The 26,172-nt window shown below is 38.0% G+C and overlaps 2 protein-coding genes across 2 annotated transcripts in view; one reads left to right on the forward strand and one right to left on the reverse strand.

Moving 5' to 3' along the window:
* Positions 1–25,602, reverse strand: part of LOC135197686 (troponin I-like) — a 43,189-nt gene extending 17,587 nt beyond the window's left edge. The window contains exons 1-7 of the mRNA XM_064224703.1: positions 25,543–25,602; positions 19,057–19,116; positions 14,426–14,468; positions 12,105–12,149; positions 8,616–8,741; positions 8,170–8,293; positions 3,986–4,086 (exon numbers count right to left, since the gene is read on the reverse strand). Of these exons, the coding sequence (XP_064080773.1) occupies positions 3,986–4,086; positions 8,170–8,293; positions 8,616–8,741; positions 12,105–12,149; positions 14,426–14,468; positions 19,057–19,079 (462 nt within the window). The 5' untranslated portion in view covers positions 19,080–19,116; positions 25,543–25,602. The remainder of the gene's footprint in view (positions 1–3,985; positions 4,087–8,169; positions 8,294–8,615; positions 8,742–12,104; positions 12,150–14,425; positions 14,469–19,056; positions 19,117–25,542) is intronic.
* The window catches only part of LOC135197692 (ras association domain-containing protein 10-like), a 708,795-nt gene that overhangs the window by 33,086 nt on the left and 649,537 nt on the right, over positions 1–26,172 (forward strand). The window lies entirely within an intron of this gene.

Raw genomic sequence — 26,172 nt, forward strand, 5'->3', positions numbered from 1 at the left:
GTTGACCTCTTGGGGGGGCGGAAAGCTGGGAGGTTGCTGTGACCTCTTAGGGCCTAATTAATTAAGTGCTGCTGCCCTGGGGACGGCTGAAGGGGGTCTAAAGGGGGAGAGGGACGTTTGGGGGGGTCATCTAGGCTCACGTTTGGCTGAATGGAAGGGGATTGGGGCCAGGTAGGATAACTCTATAAGTGATTAAATGGGGCATAAAGAGGGACCCCCAGTACAACCCTTTGAAGGTGGTCCCCAAGGGGCCCCTCCAGACGCCCTCCCTCTATAGTGCTTGGGACAACATGCATTGGTTATGACTTGGGATCCGGTTAGCAAGCGAGGATGGAGCGCCGAGCCCTTTTCCTGAGGGATCGAAAACCTACACCTAATAAGGACTTTACTGTACACTGGAGGTTTGGAAATTAGTAATGCCCTCCAAAGCTAACTTTTTTGTTGTTTTTTCACTAAGCTTCAACAAACGGTTTGGCCAGCCCTGGACAAATGACAAGAAAAAACTGGTAGCAAAAAAGAGGATACTTATAGAATATTGAAATCAAATTGTTGCCAAAAAAAAGCGCCGGATGTTAGTTGAAAGAAAGAAAGATGCCTCTTATGCTGAGAAAGCCCTTCCGTATGTATAGAGGTGGTGCCACCCCGTAAGTGTCTAAATGCCGTAGGGACCAAAAGCAAACCTTTAAATCTTCTATTTTATGAACTACCTTCTGCTGCAAACCCAACACTTTGGCCTCCACTCCAATTCCTGAATTCTGCACTTCCCCCCTAACAGGTGGATGGTAAGTGTGGATGGGTGAGTTATATCGTGCCTACCCACAATCAGCACTACTTACAAATCACATCATGATTACTGAACACGGAAAAACAAGACAACGATTGTGTACAGTCTAAGTAATAGTTGTTCTCAGATCTTGTCAACTAATTAACTATGGAAGAATTACTGATACTAAAAGAAGACTCTGATATTACAGTTATATCAATGAAAGCTGTTTTAGACGAAAAAAGTGCTGTATCTGCCATCGAGTATGAGGCATCATTCTGAAACAAGGCTGAAGAAATTTGCTTCTATAAAAACACAGAGCATTCCAAGCCATGGAATGTTAATAAAGCATTGATGAAAGGAACTAAAAAGCATAACAAACTAATTCTATGAGAATGAATGTTGAGAAGCATTACTTAAAGGTTTGGGTGTGTGCAGTGGCGGGGGAGAGCAGAAGGAGGGTGAAGGGGTGTCAGAGTGTGGGAATGTAACTTTTATCTACACCCACCACCTTGCACGTAACACCAGACCATCCTGCTGTGGACGGGACACACTCCAGACTGCACCCTGAACCCAGCAGGATTGTCGTGAGTAAACTAAACAAGCAAAAGTGTAGCGTAAGTAAGTGACGTGGGTGAAAGGGTGAGAATCCAAGCAGGCCCAGCTGAGAGGAGACAAGGATCCAAACCCAGACACCCTAGCCAGGCCAGCAGGGGCAGCAGCAGGGTGAGCATGAGTGGTAAAGGTCAACCCTTGCTCCCATGTAACTGAGCACTTCATTCTTTTTTTTTCTCTCAAAAGTTGCCAGTGATGGCAGCAGCGCTACTTACTACTACTGTCCTCACTATTCCAGCTAAATTTCAAACATATATCTTTAGATTTTGACGAATTTTGTGTTATGATAAATGAGATAAATTGCAGTTACTGAGTTTCATGATGTAAGTAAATTCAGGTCTGTGGAATATATCAAATTATTTTTGTGAAATATGTGAATACGATTCTATGGAACGTGTAGACAATTAAGATCTAGTGGTAAGTCCAAGATGCCGAAGGAAAGCAAAAGGAGGAGTTGGAGAAGAAAAGAAGTAAATTATAATGGCCAAATTTGCGTGGAAAAATTGGGAAAAACAACTGCTCTGAAGTTTAATTGATAAAGTGGTGTGAGAAAGAACAGAATACTTGACCAGTATATACAAGCTGTAGTGGTAAGAATTGGAGCAGTAGTAGTGAAAGTGGTAGAAATAGAGGAAGTAGTATTGGCACTAACATTATAATAACATGTGATAGAAGGCACTGGTATAGAATGTTGTTTCTATTTTTTATTTTGAAAAGGGCAAATAATAATAATGATAAAAATAAACAAATGACAGTATATCCAGGGCTGGTCTAGCCGTTACATAGTATGTACACTACTAGTAGAGCACTCCCGACTGTTGGCAGGAGGTTCAGGCCACTGTACCTCATAATCTCTCCTGCGAACCTCATATTCGAGGTCCCATTTCTGGGACTCGCAAAGGAACAAACGCTCGTGGTATTCCTTGCAGATTGCCCTAAGTGTGTCTATAACAGAATGTCTCGTTAAGGATAAAACAGGAGGAGGGCCAGAGGGGCTCTCAGGAGAGACAGAAAAAAAATAAAGAAAGGCAGTGCAACAGGTAAAACATACATAAAATAATGATTAACATTGAAATTTTTTGTTGTACATCTATCAGCCATAACTGAAGGGTGGTTATATGGTAATGATCACATTAGTGATGATTGACTAATTCACTGACTTGTTTTCTTTTGGGGTGATATCATGATAAAAAGATATTTTTTAAGAGGGAAATGAATGATTATACAAATAACTAAGACAAGAAAGTTATAATAATAGCAGTGAGTGAAAGTGAGGGCCTCCATAAGAACAGCCTGTAAGGGAAGAAAATTAACTGAGAGAGGACACTGGCTTAAGGCAATAATTCCCTGGGACAACAGGAGTGGGTAGCAGCCAGCAGGCAGGCAGTAGTACTAACAAGGCTGCTGGGGCAGTCTGAGTAGCCCAGACTAAACTGCTCCCCCCCATCAGCCAACCTGCACAACCCGCCCAGCCCTAGCCGTGCACTACCAAGCAAGGCAGCGAGCCTGGCCAGGCTCCACCCTTTACCTGGTAGTCCTTCATTTTGATCTGATACTCCAAATCCCATTTGTCACCCTCTAGGCCTTCAATGCGTTTATGGAATTCTCTACACAGAGTTTGAAGCTCAGCTATAAACAGAAAATAAAAACAAAATTAGGGGAGTTCCCCAATTTTGCGTGGGATGGTGAAGGCACAACACTTTTCCGTCTTTAATGTCGCCGGCCGCTGGCTCTCTGCAAACACATATTATTACAAAAACAAACAACACACAACAACAAACAATAGAACGAGAGGGACAAACGAACACACAAACACTTAGTGCTAAACAAACATGTTGGAGTTTTTATGTCCAGTGCAGGATAAAGAGTGAATGCAGGGCCAAAAGAAAAGAAAATAAAAATTAACGACAAATAATGGATTGAGAAAACACCTAAGATGTAACTCCTTACAGATTTAATCACTCAAAACAAAAGGTAAATTAAAATGTGCAAATCAAGAGAAAGAAAACAAAAAGGCAAGTCAGGGATCTGTTGTCGGAATTCCACACATTGAACTAAAAAAGAGGGATTCTTTTTCATTTTTGGGTTTTGTTCAGCAATTCGGATCATAAGCAGCGAACGTAAACACAAGAGAGAAGGGGGAAAATGGAAAAGAAATAAAAATCTCTAAGCAGTAAAACTCTCTAAATGAAAACGCCATTGGTTGAACAAATGGACCCAAGATTGAATGAAGATTGCATATGTGACACTAAGAAAAAAACTTGCAATCTGTCGTTTTAATCCCTCATTGCAAACATGATTTCATTGCAATCATGTCGCCTTCATTGCATCCATTTTCTGCGGTTCCTCCCTTCTTAGCAGCTCTCTGCTGATCTGCCAACCAACCAGCAGGGTGTTTGGACTGGTTGGGGTCAGCGGAGAGTGAAGTAGGGCTGACAACAGTTATGCAGGACCAATGCTCTGCTAACAGAGGAATGCTTGGTTGCGGGTGGGGGTTGGTTGCTGGGATATCTGCTCTCATGTATTTTTTTGTTGGGGGGGTGGGGGGGAATCGGGGGCGAGGGGCGGTGCGGGGTAATTTTTTGTCATTTTATCAGGAATACAAACCTCGTAATCCTTCCTTATGGTCTCCATCTCGATATCATATTTATCACTCTCAACAGCAGCGATATGATCGTAGTACTCTTTAACAATAGCACGAAGGGTTTCTGTTGGGTAGAATTAAGGGCAACGTTTTCATATATCAATTCGAATTTCTTTTTTAATTGGGAGGAAAAAAACAAAGACATCCGAGAGGGAAAAAAAAGAAAAATGCAGTTAATTCTCCATACTTTCTTTTGTATGAGATGATAATTGTTTCTGACAAATTGATTTTGAATGGGACGGTAGAGGAATTTTTTTTTTTTCACGGGACAGGAAAGTGACTTTTCACAGATGAACATCACTTAGGACTTGTACATGTACATGAAATTGACTCAGTCACTGGGAATAAATACTAAATTCTGATTTCTTGTTCAGGTGGCGGGGATTGACTCCTTGGACACATTACGTTTTGGAACTGACAAATAGGGACTTGACGGTGGTGCAAAATTACACATACTGTCGAAAAAATATGTTGCGACACGAGTAAAGTATGCCATTTGTAGTTTAAGGAGAATAATTTTTCCAATAAGAAGCATTTGATGAAATGCATTGAACTTTTCAATTTCTCTGGGAAGGAAAGACTTACAATGATCACTTTATACATCAAAGCTGAACTGATTGAATTTTAACTTATTTCTCGACTATCCATAGCCAATAAAAATGACTTAACTTTAAGACCTTACAAAATGTTATTCTTAACAATTTTCTTTGCATATTTTATAACTCGAAATTTTCAAAAATTTCAGATGAAGGAAAATATGTATTAATTTTAGCTGGCCTTCTTCGGGTGCCATCTATCTGCAAAATGAATCTTAAAAAAATCGAAAGGAAAACCGATGTGTATAACATATCTGGCTTGGAGATGAAAATCGACATTTTTGGGGAAATATCCTTTACGTAGAGTATATCGAGGGCGTTTTGACAAATCTTGTTATACCTTTTTATATCAAAACTAGATATTCATTCTTCTCTCTCACATGACGTTATTTTCGTGGATGACGCAATATACTGAAAATTATTATTAGGAACATTGGTTATTCTAGCGATGGAAGTAATGAGTACCCAACGGATTGGAAATGTTACCGGGCCCTATTATGTACTGTGTGATTTACAACAGGAAAAATGGTTATACATTTTCATATGAGTGATAAACGTGGATGGTCTTTGTTCTGTGTAGGTGTGTGTGAATGCATGTGAGTGTTGTATGAATTCATCTTAGCTACACATGATCTACTTCATTGCAAGTCTACTGAACTACACATCAAATACAGGACAGGATGTCAGAATGTTGCAGGCTGTGTTGCTCTCCATCACCTGCTTCTAGGGGGAAAGAGGAAAGCATTAAAATGGGGAGGAAAAATATTCATTAGTCCTATACAACTTGAACTTTGAATCTCGAGAAATGTTCGGTGTTGAGTCCTAGTTTTAATGTCCTTAGAGTTAACTCTATCATTACTCAGATATAATTTTTTATGAACTAACTTTCCCCTTACTCATTTCTCCTGAATTACATTTTGACACCACTATTCCATTAGCAATTTTTGCACGAATAGCCTTTCTCTTCTTTTTTTTATTTTTATTTTTTTATCAGCGTGCTTAAGACCCATCTTTAAAGCCCCATCTTTCTATATTACTGATATTAAGTGATCTGCGCTCTCTTACCGTATAGATGATCTCTGTATAGTCATCCCTAATCCCATAGCTACGTTAGTGACTCTGTAAAGGTATTTAACTTTTGGAACAATCCTTGGTTTTCTATACCTTGATTTAAGGCTTGTTATGCTTGTTTTCTGAGAGATCCGTTCCAAGATCTGTCGCATTATTAATAAACTTGTCGCAACACCATCAGGGTCGACACTTAGAAAAGGATTTACTCTCCTTATTTACTATACGCAAACGAGTATGAACTTTACTTGTAATGAATTGAAAGACTTTTCTGCATGCGAGCTGGCCACCTGTTTTGACCATTTACGAATTTTACAGATTCCCGTTTATTATTAACGTCAGTCCACATTTCGACGGTCCAGAATTTTTTTCCAAGAATTTTAATATTTTTCCCATCCCTCTTACACCTAACAAGTTCTTACAACTAAAATCGTTAGTCCCCATCAATGGTATGTCTCAATAACATGAAAAGTCTAAAAGTAGAACATTAAATAACATCGCTCCTTAACCAGCGATTCAGGACAGCATATTCCCCAGAATTCCATGTAATGGTCACACGCCCTTTTCTTCAGAATCAGGTAATAATAGACTCCATTTTTTTGTTTACTTTATTAAGCGGTTAATTCCCTCTTCAACTCGGAGATTCTCTGGTAAATGAGAAAAAACCGGATCATCATTTTGTTTTTAAAATGAATAACAAGCTATAAGCTAAAAAATACAGCGAACTGTGTAGACATTTGTTTTGCATCGCCCAAGGTACTAGGATCTTAACTGAATTACCTTACGGTTGACAATATCAGAAAATAGTATCCTGTTACCCATGAAAAAGACCGAAATTCCCCGATTCATCAGACGTATTTCATCAGAGTTTCACTTGCGTTCATTTTATTTAGTAGATTTCCCAATTTTATGTCATGATTTCATTAGAAATTTTCGGCCTGAATGGCCTGCCTGAAATAGGATTTTTTCCTGCCTAGCAGGATTAAATAAATCTTTTTGATTTAACTGTGTATCTATTTCTTTATTTAAGAGTCTCGAGTTTTCGCTTCTTAGTATTTTTGTTAACACAATGAAAAGCGTCGATTCGGTTCTTGCAAGGGTTTCTTCCCCTAAAAATCTCTCTGTAGTTTCGTACCCCTCCAACCTTGATTTCCTAGATTTCAAAATTGAATATTCCCTCATATTTCGTCTTTTCTCTCTCTAAATACCATTATAGCCCCTTTTTTCGAATGTTATCAAATGTTTGTCGTTTCACATCAAATTTAGGTTTCCTCTTTTCTGAATCGACAGTTCCCTTTGTTGTAAGCCTTATTTGACCTACAAGTCATTTACGTTCATGCTTACAAATACTTCGCTATTTGATATAAGAATTTCCTGTTCATCTAAAGTTTTGCGGTAATTACTGGGATGTTTGCACAGCGGAATATGGGTTAACTTCCTTCTTAGCCAAACTTCCTATTTACATCGGAATTTTTTACTAAAAAACATACTCAATTTTTATGTTATTCGCCTAACGATTTATAAATTTTTGTCGAGCTCTCGTATTAACTTATTGCCGTATTATCAAATTTCACCCTTCTCCTCCCTTTTGCTATGCATTCCATATTTTAAATATACTATACTGCACACTGCTGAAGCGTATGTAGTCTGCTCTGTGAAAGATTACATCTCTGTTACCTGAAACATTTCGAACTTCGGTCTCACCAGGATGCTAGTACAGCCAATCGCTCAGATTTTTGTACACTGACGTTTCCGGTTTTTAAAACGTTTTCCGTCTCATGGTTGGTTTCCCCTTTATGTAGAATTTAGTTCTTAGTATGGGACATCTCGATGTTAGTTCTTTACTCTTTTTATATTTTTATTTATTGTCATCATTCATTTTTGACTCCTCTTTCTTTGCTATAATTCATCTATCATTCCGTCGATGCTCAAGTGTCTATGCCTTGTCCTTGCTTTTATTTATTGCGCTTATATTTAAATCTGTCAAACTTCCTTGCTGATAAGTGGTGCTTGAAATATAAAACAATTGCCGCAAATTCTGTTCCTCTCTCCTCGGTTCCCGCCCGCAATCAGGCTTGTATAAGATGTCCAAATTAACGATAATTGACTATATCACTAGGACGTTTCAAATTCTTCAACGCGGTCTCGTAAATTACATAATTGTTCGCTCATACTTCATATTTTTTGTGCTTCACGATTTTGTGGGGGCCATATTGTTCATTTACCGTGGCTTCTTTTTTTGTCCTCGGTAACAACTTTATATATTCCTCCTACCCTTTCCATCTATCACCCGAAACTACCTGTAATATACACCTGTATGACTGAGATAGAGATTGAAATTGATGCTCAGTCTTTAATTTCCTCATCCTGCTCCGTTTCCCACCCCTCTCTGCCTAATCATTCTCCTTCGTCGTTCTTCTCTCCCTTCATCCCTCCCTCTCCTTATCCCTTCCTCCCCCACTCACTGATCCATCTTACTGTACCTTCATTTGCACCATCAAGATTCTTGGGCTGACCGCAACGTTCGTCAATAATCTTACGTCTCTCAGCGGCCTTCCTCTCCTGTTCCTTCTTCAGTTCCTCAGCGGCCTTCTTACGGAGCAAAAGCTGTAATGGGAGGAATCACGAGGCTTCGGTCAATCGGTCCGGTTGAATAGCTGCCATTTATATCAGCCAAAATGACGTTTATAGTTACTGCGTTTTGCCATTTTGAAAATTGGTAATTTTTCGCCCAAAAGGGGCTCTTGTGTAAATTTCTTACTTGATCATTCTAATACAGAAGGTGTTATTTTGGAGCCATATATGCATCTTTTAATCAAATGACTATACTGAGCAAGATAACTAACGAATTTCTATCCATAACCACAGTCAACTGTGCCAAAATGAATCGTGGCCTGGGCAAAGAAAGGGAAAACGGAGTGATACTTACTCTGAGCTTCTTCTTACGCTCAGGGGTCATGAAACCCTTCTTCTGTTTCTTAGCAGACTGCTCCTCGAGGCGCTTGCGCACCTCGGCCTTCTTCTTCTCAATCTCCTCCTGCTTCTTCTTTGCTTCCTGCGAATCGTCTCTGAGAGTTAGTGTAAGTCCACCCAGGGCTGAAGCTCGTCTTCAGCCATTAGTCAATGTATATACTCTTATCTTTCTTTTCCATCTTAATCTTATATAGAGAGAACTTCCGGTTATATCAATATGTTGCAAATGGAATATCCAAGAAGCTTATAAGCACGTGATTGCAAAATATAAATATAGATACTTTTTTTTTTGTCGGTTATCAGATAACTGAGCTTGAGTCATAGTCTAAAGCATTTTGTATGCTACTAAATTAGAAGCATCTAAAGTCATTGTTTATATACTGTAAACATTCATCGATTTCTAGCGACAAGCAATCATTGATTTGAAAGACCTGTGATTTATTTTTTTATGGCATTTTTTTTGTCTTTCATCTGCGGCATCAGACTGAAAATGGTCAATAAGCTTTTAAAAAGCCTTTCCAAGAAGCTTAAGCTTTTGTGGTGCAATACTGCAAAGAGGCATAGAATGAATAATATGAGGGGTTTAAGAAAAAGATTAATGAATGAAGAAACGAAAAATTAAAATTTGTAAACCAAGAGATTAGTTGACTTACTGGGTTTGGGGTCTCTGTTGGCAGGTTGTGTACCTCTGGTAGATGCATAAAAGGTTATTACAGAGACGGAAGGAGAGCGAGCTTATGCCAAACAAAAGTTTGGGAGGGGGTGGAGTTGCCAAAAAAAAGGGAGGGGGAGTAGTGGGGGTGGAAAGCCACAAAGTAAGCTGTCGCCGAAAATCAAGACAAACGCTTTTGAAGAGGCAGAAGTTATCATTATGGAATCGTGCAGCCAAAAAAAAAAATAAATAAATAAAAGAAGAACCAAAAAAACAATAAAATAAATAAAAGAAAGAACAATTAAAATAAATAAAAGTAATATAACGTAATCAACAACCACTTGCTACATGAATTGCAATTCTCGCGTGATCCAACCGCTTTTGAGACTTTAGAAAAAAAAATGAAAATAAAAATAAATTCTAATCTATTTTGTGTTAAGTATCTTTCAGGGCGCCACCGAAAATCTCCCCAGTGAATTGAGAAAGACGACTGACTCAAGCGACAGCTAACGTCCATATAACTCGCTTTGTCAGATTTTTTTAATAAAGTATTGAATGAACCATAAACAACCTTGTAATACAATTCGTAAATGACTGACGTTGCCCCCATGCACCCTTAAAGGGTGCCTTCGAGAAATAAAATCTGACGTTTCAAAATTCAGAAATATTGTATATCTGTCAACACGAAGGGCTGCGTTTATAAAATGAAATATGGACATTCAAATGTCACCGAAACAATAATTGTATTTGTTTCGGTGTAAAATTTTACTGAAAAAAAGATTATTGCTTTTATTCGTTGCGACAAGAATTATATGACGAAAAATAGGTATAGACGATTTTTAGTGATAGAATTCATGTGGTAATTTTGATTATATAAAATGCTGAGGAATATGGAGGTCAGAGCTAGGGCGATCGCTTCATCAGCCAAAAAGAAGAAGAAAAAAAATAGAAGCTTAGTCAATGAACGTTCGAGATGAACACCCACGCCCAAGAAATACGATGGCGCCCTGACCTCCCACCATCCTGCGAGGTCGGGGGGCTAAATGGGAAGTTTCACCTCGGTAACCTCGCCACAGCCCCCCGCTCTGACGGAGGGCCGAGGAGCTGACCGACGATGCCCAGGGGTTAAAGAATGTTCTATGAACCAGAGGGGGACCAATGAAACCCAAATTTTAGGGGGCGTAAATAAAATTTCGAGGAACCGTTTTGACATTAAACCGAAAGACTAACGAATATCAAAAGAGAGCGTCCGACGCCCTGGGACCAAAAAATTTATTTTGAAGCAGAGGGGAACCCGTGACCCATGAAAATTTGTTTGTGGGAGTGGGGGGAGTAAAATTTCAAGGAACTGTTTTGACGTTAAACTGAAAGACTAACGGAAATCTAAAAGTGTCAAGCATAAAAGTCGAGGAATTGTTCTTCCGTGAGATAAACTCACGGTACTTACTAATGACGCCGTTCCGAAGACGCGACCGATAGAAACGCCCGAAATGAAAGCGGTACATTTATTTTGAACCTTTCGTCCAGAGATAACGTAATCCACTTCACCTGGATTAGGGAGGGAGATTAGTTACGAAATAATAATTAGAAAATAATGTATCAGGAAATTCATAAACAGAACATGAAATCCTTGTTATGGAAGAAATTAATGGTGAAGAGGAATAAAAATGCATAGAATAAAATAATCATCTGAAATTATAGATATTAAATGACCATCGTTATAAAAGAAAAAAAAAATTGATTAGGAAAGTGATAGGTAAATCCAAGGCCGTTTCAACAGACACAGAAATGTTGCGTTTATGAACGAGGACAGTTCGATCTATGGACAAGGTAACATTCAGTTCCTCCCGACGGGACATCATCATTTTTAAATCAAGAGGGAGGGGGTGAGTTTTAGAAGTGAAAGGGGGCGGGGGGGGCCTAGTCGGTTTTTCCGACCCGGGGCCGCCCGTCGCCTAGACGGCCGCTGGATGTGGAAGGGATTGTGTTGCCCCTGACGCACAAGCCATTGGGTACATCTCCCTTGATCTTGATTTGACCCATGACTATCTCGAGATGTATTAAAGATCACATCGACATGAGCTTCTTTGCCCATGCGGGTTTGCTGTTGATCTCAGTCCGCCAGATCTCTCGCGGATGATAGTCACAACACAAGTGTGAACGGGTGATGCTCTTATCATCTGATGCAGATCGTTTGAGTCAACAGATGTTAGTGTGCTCGCTCCAGGGCTGCCGCGTTGTTATGCTCGCGGCGGGGCCCTGGTTTGAGTAATTATCATCTCTTGCACTGAGATCAGTCTTGAGATATAGTATGGGGAAGGTGAGCTAGATCTGGGAGAGGACTCGATGGGCTGTGGTAGGGGCGTGTGGTGTGGTGGGCGAGTGCCCTACCTCGTGAGAGATAGGCACTGCGCCAGTTACCAAAGAAACTCTCGGGGCGACGCTTTTTGGGACAGCCGTGGCCTCACATGGAGTCACATGACCTCATTTTTTACGTGACGTCACGTGAACTCTCACGTGGAGGCTTATATGGACGCGTCCACAACTCTTTCGGAATATCTTCAGGTGAATGACTGCAGAAGGCTGATTATTTCTCACAGACTTATTATCAACTATTTCATATATTCACGAATACAGTGGTACTTATAATTCACAATTATTGCAAATGATTTTGATCTATATATTCAGCAATACAAAAGTCAGTTGCTCAAGAACTGAAATCTTTTGACTCTTAATTGCAAATTACTTTAATTAAGCCCCGCATGCAGTTAGTAGGTGACACTCAGAACATACTTCCAAAGCTCGTTGTCTAGCAAGTACCTCGGCCGCTTTTGCCTTCTGTAGGGAGACAGAGAGGGGGGAGGGCGGGTGAGTGCTGGCTGTTCGGCAGGGGGCGGTTACTTACAGCACCACCAGGCCCTGCCTACAGACTCTCCCACCCTATAGGTATATACACACACAGGTACTTGCATTCAGATGAAGTCATTACCCGTCAGGAAGGTATCAGAAGTGTTAAAAATTCTCTCTCTCTCTCTCTCTCTCTCTCTCTCTCTCTCTCTCTCTCTCTCTCTCTCTCAGGGGCCGAATTCTATGATATTAAACCTTATGAATTTATCGATTTACTTTACAGGAACTAAATAACCTCTTGTCAACGAAAATTGCCATTCTTGCACAGAATTTTAAAGGGTTGAAATATAAATTGAAAAAGGACGAGTTCAAATAGGTATTGGAGTCATTACTTTGGAGATAATTAAATAAGAAGAAACATATGAGTTTTGCACTTGTACTATATGATATATAACGAATTTACAAGATAATTAGCAAACTTTTTATGTATCCAAGATATCTTATAATAAGAGACATCAAAGTGCTAAAATGTTCGAACAATTTATGTATACGCACATGTATACTATACATATTTACAAATATGACAACATCGTAATTTCGAATGATCCCCTTGTCGGTTTGTCACACATGTATACGAGTACACGCATCGCACATGTGCAGAAGGGTCAAAAGATTCACACACTAAAATTTAGTAATGGACAACGAGAACAAACATTTTCTTTAGTATTTTTGTTACAGGGCCAAACTAGCAATTCTATAAGTTGCGTCACGGATCCCCATAGCATGTTCATGTGTGCGTCTCTCTCTCTCTCTCTCTCTCTCTCTCTCTCTCTCTCTCTCTCTCTCTCTCTTACACAGTCTTCTTAATTAGGCTATTTGAGGATCAACATTAGCAGACAATAGTATTAGATAGTTTGGCACTGGATCCTTTTAAAAACAGGATATAGATTTGGTTTAAACAGGCATTTTTTGGGACTGGATTCCTTTTATGTAGGGTCATGCCCAAATGTCAGAAAAAAAAGGTCAAGGAACGTGACTCTCAAGACGAGGATCATCAACATGGAAGAGGTGACCATCCTATGAGTTGGTCCTTCAGTGAAGTTAATCAGTTTCGAAAAAGAAAGAACCAAGATTATATTGTTTCCAAATAAAAAGAAGAACAAAAATAAAATAAAAGTTTAAAAGGGGCCAGAGTGATATTGTGTCTCCGAGGAGATATGGTGCTGGGGGGGGGGGAGGGGGACAGAATGAATAATTTTGTGAATGATGACTTTTTTTGTGAAAAGGTAGAGATATATTTTCCAGTATTCTGACTGATATAGTTTTCCATATTGTCTTATTTGCATATTATATTGAAACCTCTTTATTTGACTTTTTTATATAAATTTAAGTTTATGTGCTTCTTGAAATATCTCGTTAGCTTAATCTGTAAGGAAACATTTCAGACAAATAAGGCTAGTAAATGTGCTGTAAAGAACCGCATGAATCTTTATAAAATAAATATATATATAGATATTTGCAGATGCAGTATATGATGTCCAAGTATTTTATTTATAAGAATGACGTAAAAACTATGAATACACAACATTCGTCAAAGAGCTAATCTACTTTCTACATCTACGATCAGCACTTCTAGTATACTGTCTATAGGATCTACGTTCTTACGATACCATGACTCATCTCAATTGAAAACTTTCCTGTAACATATAGAATTAGATTATTAAATCCCATTTTATAAATATGTGACAGAGTACAAATATTGGGATCTTTAAAAACAGTTAAGATTTGATATTCAGCGAACGTTTAGAACATCTAAGCAGTGATGAAAAGCAGATTTACTTCAGATAAAAGAAAATTTATATTATGATTTCAAAGTTAGATTCTTATAATAATATTCAGTGAAACTTGAAATGACTTAAGAGGCTTGAACTCTCCTTCTTGACGCAGATGTTTTCCTAATGACTCGGTTGGTTTAATTTGAGCTAAAATAAGTTATAGGAAAATGTCAAGAAGTTTGTGGGAAGTACAGTACGTTGAATTTATTATTTGGCAACGGTAAGACTGTATTCTTCAGTTTATTTGTAATTTAACCAAAGTTTCAGTCTTACATGATTTTCGTGAGAGAGTTCAAGCCTCCAACAGTTAATAAAAATGAATATCACTTTCTTAAAGCCACTTTCAGTCAAGTATGCAAATCAGAGGCTTTTATAGATTTCATTTTTTTTGTGTGAGTAAGGTGTTAGTGAATTAGTGACTAGCTAACTCACGGCCGCTGGGTCCTCCTCCTCCTCCGATGACTCCTCCTCGCTGCTGTAGAGACCATCATCCAAATTAGCACCATTTCTTTTTGTTTCATCCCTTCCCTTCCCTTCCCTTCCTCCCACCCCCCCTTCTCATGCACCCCTCCCAGCCCACCCCAGATCCATTTCTGTATCCTCTCTTATCTCCCCAAATTGACAGTGGGGACATGCACGTCTTTTGACTACTGGATTAACTGAGGAACCAGTTGACATCACCCCAGCACCTTTGCTGTACTTGGCTCGTTTACAGAATCAGCTGGGCTGTACTGTACCGCTTCTCAGAAGTCAGTTTTGACATTTTATTTTCTTACAAAGCATGGACTCTTTTTTGCTGATTAAATTAGCGAGTCGTTAAATTTATAGAGATAGAGTTGAGAGCTTCTTAACTTTATTATGTGTGTCGGAGACGAAATGTTTAAAGGGTTGAAGTTATTAAATAAACTTGCTCCATTGTCTGAGGCACAATATTGAAATGGGGTTCGAAATCTCTTGAGGTGCTGAGGCGACTCAACAGGAAAGGATCGGGCTTAAGAATTGGTTCATGCTTATCATCACTGTTCATCATTTATTTTTTCCTTGAGAAAATGAACGTACCATCACATAAAAACGAGTGTATTCTGAAAGATTACGATACCAGCTAGACGATAAGCGTGACCGCACAGATCAAATCAGTTACGCTTTCATGAAAATGGGATTGCAAGAAGTGATGTATCTGGTTTGTTCAGCAAAATAATTCTTAGGAGAAATGGCCTGTTTCATGAAAAGTAACCATGGTAATATCTAAACCAATAATCACCGTCACAAAAATGAAATATTGCCTGAGGCAACATAAGCAATTTTTGTAAACCTTATCCTAACCTTGCAATCCTTATTTTCATTTTGCAAATGATATTTGCATGATATAATTCCAGGTTCAGACATGACATTGTCCAAAGAACAATGTACTGAAAGATGTAATATCACTCAGTTTGGGTCTGCCTAAGAAATCAATAGATTGCATCTAGGGAACATCTATTGGTGGTGGCACAGACCCCAGTAATATTACATCAGTCTTAGGTATATCATCTAGAACAGTTGGTAGTATTAAATTTGATGTTTTGCACATGAAAACCAAATCAGTCCTGATGGGTTGTGTCAATGACCAGACTCATTTTGGTTTAATTGTATACTTGTAGCCTCCAAAATCATCAAAACGGAAATTTTGGAAGTTTTCCAACATCAAGATACTCTTTGGTTATCATCGTGCAACCAGCAGGAGATAAGTGGGAGAGGCAAAATAAAAAGATAAGTGAAACTTAAAATAAAATAAAACTAAATAAACCTTTATACTATAACACTATTGGCCTCTAAGAGTCGATCCTCCGGTTGGCAGAGGATTGTATAAATTAAAATAAATGGTTATAAATATAACTCTCTAAGTTTTATGCTTGAAGCTGTATGCTTGCGAGTACGTTCACAGGTGGAAGTACTTGCTGGCGTGTACTGCATGTGATTGTGTTTGCAAGCATAGAAATGATATATAATGCATTTATGTATATATGTATGTACTTGCTTGATATAAGCATGACACCTATGGATTGTGTAACTTCGCTAAAGCCTGTGATAAATGGGAGAAATAAAAATAAAAAGGTACATAATGTGCTATATAAGCAATCTGCGGAAATAAAGAAAATAAACAGCTTTGGGAGAAGGATTAAAACGAAAAAGAAAAAAAGAAAAACTATCTAAAATGGTAGAAAACCCCTCCAGTCTTCTATAGGGTTGGGACAGATAATGCCATCTAGATTTGAACCGAAGACAAGAACCAACTGTTCTCTCTTAATGAGGCGTTTACAATTTATTTACAGTTTATTTTTTTCCTGTCACTACAGAAGGGTCTGGAATACATCATTAAAAATCATCACAAGTAGCAATCTTGCCAAAACTGAAAAGGGTAAAAAATTAAAAAGAAAATTCAGCGACTAGACATTCTAAATCTCAGGACTGAACTAACTGAACCTTAGGTAAGGATCTAAAAAAAAAATATAAAGAAAAAAACCTGAAAAGGGACGAAGGAACCCATAGGATATATTCTATCGAAAAAAGGACACTCGTGGGCTGAAGCGGGACGGATATAGCAACGTCACAGCTTGACGCTGTGACGCCCTTAGGGCAGCAAGGATTTTAAAATCTGGCGCACACACTGAGGGACGAAGAGGTAGCCAGGAGGAGGTAATGGTGTCACACTATGGCTTTGTTTCCATGTGAACGCATCTACCTTCTTCAGGCGGTCTTTCAAACCCTCCAGCCTACTTACACAAAGAAGGCGCACGTGGAATTTCTATTGTGCATTTCTCGAAACGAAGAGAAACAAAATGTTTTAGGTAAAAAAAAAGAAAGTTGGACGCTTTCAAGATCTCCAGGTCTTACGGCTACCTGGGACCGTTTCCCTCTGCAGCTAGATATTTCTGGCGTCATGCAACTCAGAGCCTTTAAGCACTTGCACATTTTACGAGACATCTTGCAAAGTTGCTGATTAATATTACATATCCAGAAGTGTCATTTAGGTCGATACTGCAAAGCTATACTAGGCGGTGTTAACAGACTTTGGATAGCCTGATCGTAGACAGTAAGATCTCTTGTTTTAATGTACAAATGCCCAAGGCTATAGTATATTTGTCACTCCACACTTGGTATAGGCATTCATGTTGCTTTCCGAGTACCCAGCCTTTCATTATCTCAAAGCCAAATTAACATTAGAATAAATTACAAAAGACTGTTCTGTTGTAGAACAGTGGCCTCTGTTATGCTCACATAGAATCTGGTCAAAATGTCGATATATTTGACACCCAATTAGTGGGCTGCTTCAGGATAATGACTGTCAGGTAACTTGGTATACAGCGTAGCCTTCATGTGCCAACTCTGTACCTACCGTGTGTAGGCAACGCTATTTGTATTTTATCCGTCACAACACAGAAAAACATGGCATCCTATCTCAGCGAGGACTATTTATGAACAATATTTATTCACTAATGATTAGATTTGTAAGTGTTTGGGTTTTAATTAATGGAATAAGAAAAACTTTTGGGGAAATGGAACGCCAATGTGTACCTCGTCCGCCATGGTGTCTTCTTCTTCTTCTGAACTGCTATAGGAGGAAAAAACAAACATATTAGTAAAGAGAATGACACGTTTTCAGTTATCCTGATGCTGGCGACTTCTCGGGGTCCTCCTGGAGTTTGCTTTCAAGTTTACATTAAAACTACAAATGGGAAAAGAATGGTAAAGCCGATCCTTCACCGAGATTGGTAGGATACTCTCCTCCCCTTCTGCGTAGGTCGCTATTTCGCCCCCAGCCTGTCCTTTGAATTCTCATAGCGGCCACCAAATTTTTTACTCCCTAAGTCCATTTTCTCCGCCATTTTGGACTTGGTTTAACCGAAGTTCTTGGAAAATCTAGTTTTTCGGTTATTTCTAGTTTCGTTTATCTAGTTATTTAGTCCCGGTTGTCGCTTTTAAGGAAAGCATTGTCTGTTTTTCTTTATAAAATACCCATTGTTTGGATAGCAGGAAAATTTATCTGAACGAATTTCATGAAAACTGTCTATTTTTGAAGTGTCAAAATATTGCAAGCTATAACTATGAACTTAGATCTTATGCAAGTCCCAATATTGCAAGCTATAACTATGAACTTAGATCTTCTGCAAGTCCCCTGTTCAGTTTAACCGCAAGTCCATTGCATATAATCCTGAGTAGCTTTTGTGTTTGGAAAAAGTCTGTTTAAGCGAATTAAAATTCAAGTTATGCACTATGGCAAATGCTCTAAAAATAAAGGAGTTTTATCTTAGAATTGAAAAAAAAAACTAGAAATTATAGCTTACACACGATACATTGTGAAGTGCTCAAGTTATGGTGTCTAAACCTATGTTTCGATATCTATATTAACTATTTATTTCTTTTATTTCCCTCTCTGACGTTCTCGGTCGTTTTTTATCTTTATTTTCGTTGATTTTCTCTTATGAGTTTTTCCTACTATTGCCTGCATTTTTTTTTTGGTTTTTGTTTTCACTCTATCTCCCTATGATTTAAATGTGCTTTCCTTATCTGTTTCCTTTGTACTGTTCCATTATCTATCTATCTATCTATCTCTATCTATCTATCTATATATATATATATATATATATATATATATATATATATATATATATATATATATATATATATATTATATATATATATTCTTGCGCTCTCCCTCATCCTGTCTATAGTTACTTGTATTTTTCCTTTGCTTTCCATGATTTTATCTTTTGGTATTTATATTTTTCCAGCGTTCTCCCTAACTCTGTCTTTCGTAATTTATATTTTATTAGTTTTCCCACTGGTTTTCCTTTTCGTTGTTCGTATTTCCCCTGCAGTCTTCTCTAATTTTCTTTTTCGTCATTCATATCTTCCCCCGTGGTCTCCCCTAATTTTTCCTAATTTTCCTTTTCATCATCACATTTTCCCCCGTGGTCTCCCCTAATTTCCCAGATTTTTCGTCATGCACATTTCCCCCGCTTTCTTCCCTAATTTTCCCTAAGTCTCCCTAATTTTTCCCTGTCCAGGTATAGGTACCTTACCTGTATTCCTCCTCGGATGACATTGTGGTGGTTGTGGTAGTTTGGGTTTTTTTTAAGGAACTGAAAACGAGAGAGAAACATAACAAGAGTTAGTCAAATAAAAATAAAACAAAAAAACAAATCAAAACAAAAAGAGAATGGGATGAGCAAGAAGACATGGCACGACAAATAAACAGAAACAAAAGTAAAGGAATAAATCCATCGAGAAGTAGATATGAGAATATATTCGTAATTGTCGGATTATAGGAATCTGAAGTATGTATAATCCGGGATTTTTTTTTATTATGTGGGGTTGACAGGGCCATTTCAGATGTTATTGAAAATCGCTGAATGTAAATGGCATTCCAAATAAAGAAATAAATAAAAGAAAACCAGGAAAGTAATTTTAGGTCATGAATTTAATTCTGGTATATACGTTTAATGCGGTTGTGACATTTTACTCATTTTTTTTCAAACAAGTGAGTGGGCAGCAAATCAGGCAAGGGAGAGAGAGGGTGGGGGAGGGGTTCTTGCCCTGGCATTGCTTTGAGGGAATTTATATGAATAATGAATAATCGTATGGAGGTATATGCAGGAAACCATGCATCATAGAAAGGGGAATGGTAAAAACTCAGGTTAATGAGAAGTAACTTTTGTTTTCTTTTGCATGTTTCATGTTCACTTAACTTCTTAAGATTAACCACTTGATTCTGGCATCAGAATTGAAAATGACTGATTTGGGAAACAGCTGAATTAATAGGTTTTCGAGGACAAATAGAACTTCAAATGAGATTTCTAAAGTATTTATGATGAGTTTAATGGTTTATCACATTATTTATCAAAAGTATGAAAAAATATTTGATGAATGAGATGATGGGAAATTTACTTAATTTGAAATTCAAGAAATTATAGAAGTCAAATCAAGTAAGTTCCCATAACTGTTTTGAAAAAGAAAAACTGCTCGGTGTTTAAGATATAATAAGGAAGAATTCATGCTCTATGTGTAAATATACACTACTCGACTACGAGCAGTTTTCCTTCAAAAAGATCAGTTTTAGACGTCAGAGAGGCCTCTTTTGTCTAGCTGATCCAGTGGATAAGTGTGACACACTCCTGGGCTCAGAATAAAGGAAGACAGAAATCAAGAAATAATACTCAATATCACAATCAAATCAGGGCAAATAAAATGATCAAACAAACGGAAAAATAATCGAGAGTTATAAAACCACGAAGGATCTATAGATGAAATGCAAAGAGCTATTTCATCTTTAGATTATGATTTGTTTCTTCACACGTTAAACAGTCGCTTGATTTGGCAGTCAGAATGACACCGGCCCATTACCCAAAAATCCCCTAGACGAAATGTATAGCAATAAAGCAAAGATATTCTTGGAATTATTGATGAAAATGACAGTACTGCCAGCATCTTGCGACCATAGGTCAAAGGTAAAGGTGAAGACACATGAGTGGGAAGGGGGCAGGGAAAGCCACCACTCCAGATACGGATACAGGTCTTTCACCTCCTTTGTTCTACTTACTATTTACTCGTGTTGGGGTATTATGCATGAGCCTACAGTATGTTGGAGCCTACTAACGCTCACACGCGGTAATGAGTAGAAAGCTTTGCTAGAGATTACTCATTGGAATGTAACTGCTATTGGGGTATATACTATTCTTCAGGTACATACGCTATCTGCATCCTCTAAGATATTACGTATATTACGTGTACAATTCGAATACTGGAAATCAGTTACTGTTGCATAATTTCTACAGCTGCTACAGATATTCCCAGTGGCTACTATGAGACTCATTAGGTAAAAAAGAGGGGAATAAGATTACATCAATTACAAAAGGCATCAAATGCAGTTCAAGAGCAGTCCGTGACGTCATTATCCCCGTGCAACTTTCGGTAGCGTAAGTGAGTTTTTTTTAAACCTGTGTTTCTCATTATACGCTGAATATTTCAAATTATTTTTTGAAAACGATCTTGAATGATTGCTAAAGAAAGTTGCACAAGGATGTCACAAAATAGTGGTCCAAAAATATAAATATTTACAGCTTTTACTACTGTAACAGTACACTAACCTTCAACTTTACTCTTTCAAAAACTATGAAAATTACAGTTTTCACAATCTATCTTTGATTAAGATTTCAAAATACTGACTACTCAGTGAGGCTACAGAAAAATGTTGATAATATCACTTCAATGTGGCTTTTTTCTTGTTTCTGCTAAAATATACAATAACTGATTTAACCGACTCGTGAATAATCAAACAAAGTAAAATATTATCAACAGATTTTTGGTTTCTTTCTAGCTCTTCTACAATCAGAAACGTGACAGTAAACTTAGCCTTGTGCATTAATTTACTTTAACTACAAATTCACTAAAATTAACGTTAATCAAGTTTCAAAATGAACAAGTTTTTCCAAAAGTTAAGAAGTCATACTTCTAAATATATATTGTTCACAATTGATGACAATACAGATGACATGGATTATGATATGTTGAGCTAAGTCGTTTGAGTTGTGATCCCGAACTGTATAAAAGAACTATTTTATAAGAAGGTTTACTGGCGTTTAATAAATTCTGTTTTGATGATGTTGGGATTTCGGTATTTCACTTATTTTAAGTCAGTACTCTTTCGCCGATCTTGTAATGGTTTGAATTCATGCGTGATGATTTACCAAGTTCCAGCTTTTAAATCAATCTTTTCTTACTTTTTCGAATATTTTCTCATATTTGATTTAATGCTTCGATCTTTTTTCAATGTTGTATCCATATATGGATTTCTGTATCAATGTCCTATCCGTTTTTCAGTTTATCCATTGTCAGGTTTTTCATGCTTTTTCTGTTTGTCAGTTTCTCTGGTCATGTTGTATCCATATTTTTTAGAAGTAATGTCTGGCCATTTTATCTGTAAAGACGATTCAAGGTAATCCGTAGCAATGCCATAAGCGCATGCTGTCAAACACATGTCATTGCCTCTCCATGGAATTTTCGATCTTATAAGGGACACATGTCCTCTTTGGGCATATACGTGTGTATATGCACACACGCACACGTATGAGCGTAAAGTATCATTGATCGCGGGGAATGAGAGAGAGGGATAGGGGGAAGGCGAGCACCGTAGGGCACGGTGCCAGAAACCGTGCCAACGGCAGCATCTTGGGTATCTGGGAGTGCCACTGCTCTCAAGGCCTTCCAACAACGCCTTAAATGGTCTCTGGACATTCGACACCAGTACCCCGCTCTTCTTTTCACCTTGCTTCAGGAATTGGGGTTGACCGACCTTCCCGTAAACAGTTAATGCCTAATTCACACCCCGCCCCCTTTTCTTTTATCTATGGAATGGTGGAGGCGTTGGTATTAGTGTCGATTATAAAAGTGGAGACGTAAGTGATGAATGAAATGGCTAACTCTTTTAGTTTGTTTGTTTGTGTGTTTGTTTTTTCTTCTTCTTATATATAATGCAAATTTTTTATGATCTGCTCTGAATAAAAAAAGGTAGCTATGTAATTTATATATCCAGTGAAAACGTAAGGATTGGTTGGTGATAATAACGAGGATGACTGAAGCCTCATGAAAAATATATTTGGGGTACAAAAAAAAAAAATCCAAATTTATATTCGGACAAATTGGAGATGAGAATTTAGGATGCTGGGCATGTCCCGGATAGTTACTTTAAAGCTCTATTTGTGGGAAAGCTATTTTACCCATCTGTTGGTTTTTGGCTAGAACCAGAACAGCAGGATTCGGACGGATGACTAAGGACATTTTAGGAATTAGATTCTGTCCCATGGAATAATTTTTTTTTAAAAGAATGCAGGTCTCCACAAGTTAAAAGGTCTTTCAAAAAAAGCAGGAGAGCAGAATTTATATATAATATATATATATATATATATATATATATATATATATATATATATATATATATCTATATATATATATATATAGTATATGTATATATATATATATATGTATGTATATAGTGAGGAAGCTGATGCAATCCAGGAAATTGTATATTCGGAACGGAACTTCCAGCAAGACATTGGATCTCTTTGCAAAGGCTGGTCCCAGACGGGTTGCACTTGGCAAAAGGAAACAGCAAGGCACTTTTTAGAGTTGGATGCCTTTCATAAACTCTCTCTCTCTCTCTCTCTCTCTCTCTCTCTCTCTCTCTCTCTCTCTCTTCATTCGTGGCTCGTCCTAGATTTTAAGCACAAAAAAGGAAGGAAAGGATAATTATAAAGATGTGACAAAAGTAAATAGTTACTGATAGTGAAGAACAGACCAAGCCTCTTATCTCAGAACTATGCATTTGTAGCTAGAAGATGCATTTGTCTAATGGCTTTGCTCACATGTCCAGAAAGCTTCTCCGATATACTTGTACATTTAAATGAAAATGCAATCTAGTGTGTAGGAGTTAATGTATTTTGTTTCTGTTTTTATTGAGAGATGTGGTTGACATTAGGTCTGTTTTTTTTTGTTGTATAGTGAAGCATCTGTCTTGCACTGGCTAATATGGCCTCGCAACTTTTCTACTTCCTAATGTATTTGGATTCACTTAGCTCTGGAAGCCTTGAAACCTGAAAGGAAATTCTTTCTCACTTATGAGACTCGAACCGAAGCTGAAGTTAATGCTTGAACTCGTTATACAATCATGTCTTTTTTTTTGGCTGAGAATGAATCTAGAATTATTTCAAAATTCCTCATGAGCAAACCGGTTTTTGTAACATTTTCTGCCTGGTGATACCTTTTTATAAATTAGAATTATTTGATATGTTTAACAAGCATATGTGAAGTTATCTTAAAAATTATTTGATATGTTTAACAAACGCGTAACGTTATAATAATCTTCTGTATAGCAATGAAAGTAATCATTGCAATTTAGTAATTTGCAGTTAAAGGAATGACAGAAGAAATGTAAGTTGTATTTCTGACTGCTGATAAGGAAAGAAGGCCCTTACTTGTCATATTCTTACTCACTCTATTAGTATTACAGTCCTGGGTTTCCTGTCTTATGACCCATTGTCGCCTGCACCAGAATACTAGGAGTTGTTGAAAGTTTTATGCACCCCTTTGGATTTTACAAGGCAAGGATGTTAATCTGCTACTCAACCCTTCTCCTTTTTCTAGGTTGGGCCGACGTCTGACATAATTGTTTAAAAACTCCTGGTCAGGGTTTACTATTTGGGTACTGTCATATTTGTACCTTATCTCTTTACTCAGTGCCTCTTCAATAAATGAGCAACGTGTTAAATCTCGTGATTTTAATTTAGAGTACTTATCTTCGTCACATAACTCCTTTCACCTCTCCCCTCATGTGTCCTACGCGCATTGCCCGAAAATACTTCAAGGGAAAAACGTGAGAATTCCAAGGTTTCACAAGGGAGAATTTCGGGAGGGGATCCAAGGGAGAGAAGGAGGAGGTTTTCGGCCAGCCAGGCCCTGGGCTAAATTTGTCCAGGTGAGTCAAGGTACTCGGCGGCTTTGGCATCGACTTCGCCAGGTTTTTAATGTTGCGACTTGGTCCAAGGACTAAATATTGAACTAAATTATATATATATATATATATATATATATATATATATATCTATATATAGATTGTTTTCTCTAGATGGATATTGTATATAATATATACTTATTGTACAAATATATGATATATATATTATATGTATATATAGATATATGTATATATCTATAATATACTATATATGATATATATATGGTAATATATATATATATATATATATATATAATATATATATTATGATTTTTAGTTTATGGCTAATCTTCATTGTTAATACTTTGTAATCCTTGCTTCACGGGCCCAGGTAGGCAATAACAAATTTAGAAGAATGGTTTTGATTTTATTTAGTTTCTGAGGTTGTGTTAACTTGGATAATGTCATTATATATTTATTGTCATAATTTGTATGCTAGATTGTGATTTGCTTGCGCAAATCAAAAAGATCTGAGCCTCAAATACTGTTTTCTTCACACACTAGGACCATGAGACACCTAGTTAGTGAATTTGTTGTAACGTTGTGTAAATTTTGCACAGTTGCAAAGATTTGCAACGTTCAGCTTTTGCAGACTGTTGTAAAATTATCCCAAATGTTGCATACCAGGTGTCTCACAGCCCTGGTCTGTGAATAAAACAGCATTTGGGGCCTAGATCTCAGATTTACTTGAGCAAAACACAATGCTTGCCGTAGACTTAAGATTGTCGAGGCAAATAGTATACCTCTTATGCTTTAAGCAATAAATATCTTTTGCGAACACGCTTTCAGAATTTCCTCGGGATCACAAAACACTGACTTGGCACTTCATGGACATGGCTGGCACTCAGCGAGAGAACCCATACACTCCTGATTAGTCTGGCGATGAACAAGGTTCTCCGAACAAGCACTGCACTTTTTTTTTTCTTGTATCCAAAGATCACTCGGTGAATAATGAGAATGATTTTGACTGTTGCTGGCCTTCGTCGACGATCTCCTTACTTACCTAAAAAGATTGGGCTTGAGAGACGCGAGTCGCGTGTGCAGTCAATTCGCCCAAGGGACTGACTGTACCGGCTGAGAAGCGAAATGTTGCGCCCTAGACTTCCCCTCTCGCCCCCATTGGCTGGCACAGGTCACGTGACACCTCTTAACCGGCGGGGCGATTGGTCGCCAGGTGGCACGTGACCCTCGGTTCCTTGCCCAAATAGGTGGGGTCCAGAGCTCCCCTCGGGGCTCGCCGAAGACGGCCTACGGTTACCGACGGCTCTGAGCCTTCCTTCCCTCTTCCGCCACTCGTCCGTCGCCACGTACAGTCCGTCTCCTGCATTGCATTTTGCTCTCTCACACTTGATACAGGCTGCCCCTCCCACACGCGTTCGCCCCTTTCTCGCTTAGGTTGAGGCACTTAGGCGATAAAAGGCATTGCCGTAGAATGGAGTACCTGTCTTGAGTTTTGTAGAGGGACATTCTAGCCTTTCGGAATATGAATTTGCTATGGCATTTTTTGTTTTGTTTTTGAGGGGGCAAGCTTCTTATGTATGTATATATGTATGGATACATTATATAGTATATATAGATATAATATATTATATTATATATATATATGTGTGTGTGTGTGTGTGTGTGTGTGTGT

The sequence above is a fragment of the Macrobrachium nipponense genome, chromosome 21, assembly GCF_015104395.2.
Source record: "Macrobrachium nipponense isolate FS-2020 chromosome 21, ASM1510439v2, whole genome shotgun sequence".
Taxonomy (NCBI): Eukaryota; Metazoa; Arthropoda; class Malacostraca; order Decapoda; family Palaemonidae; genus Macrobrachium; species Macrobrachium nipponense.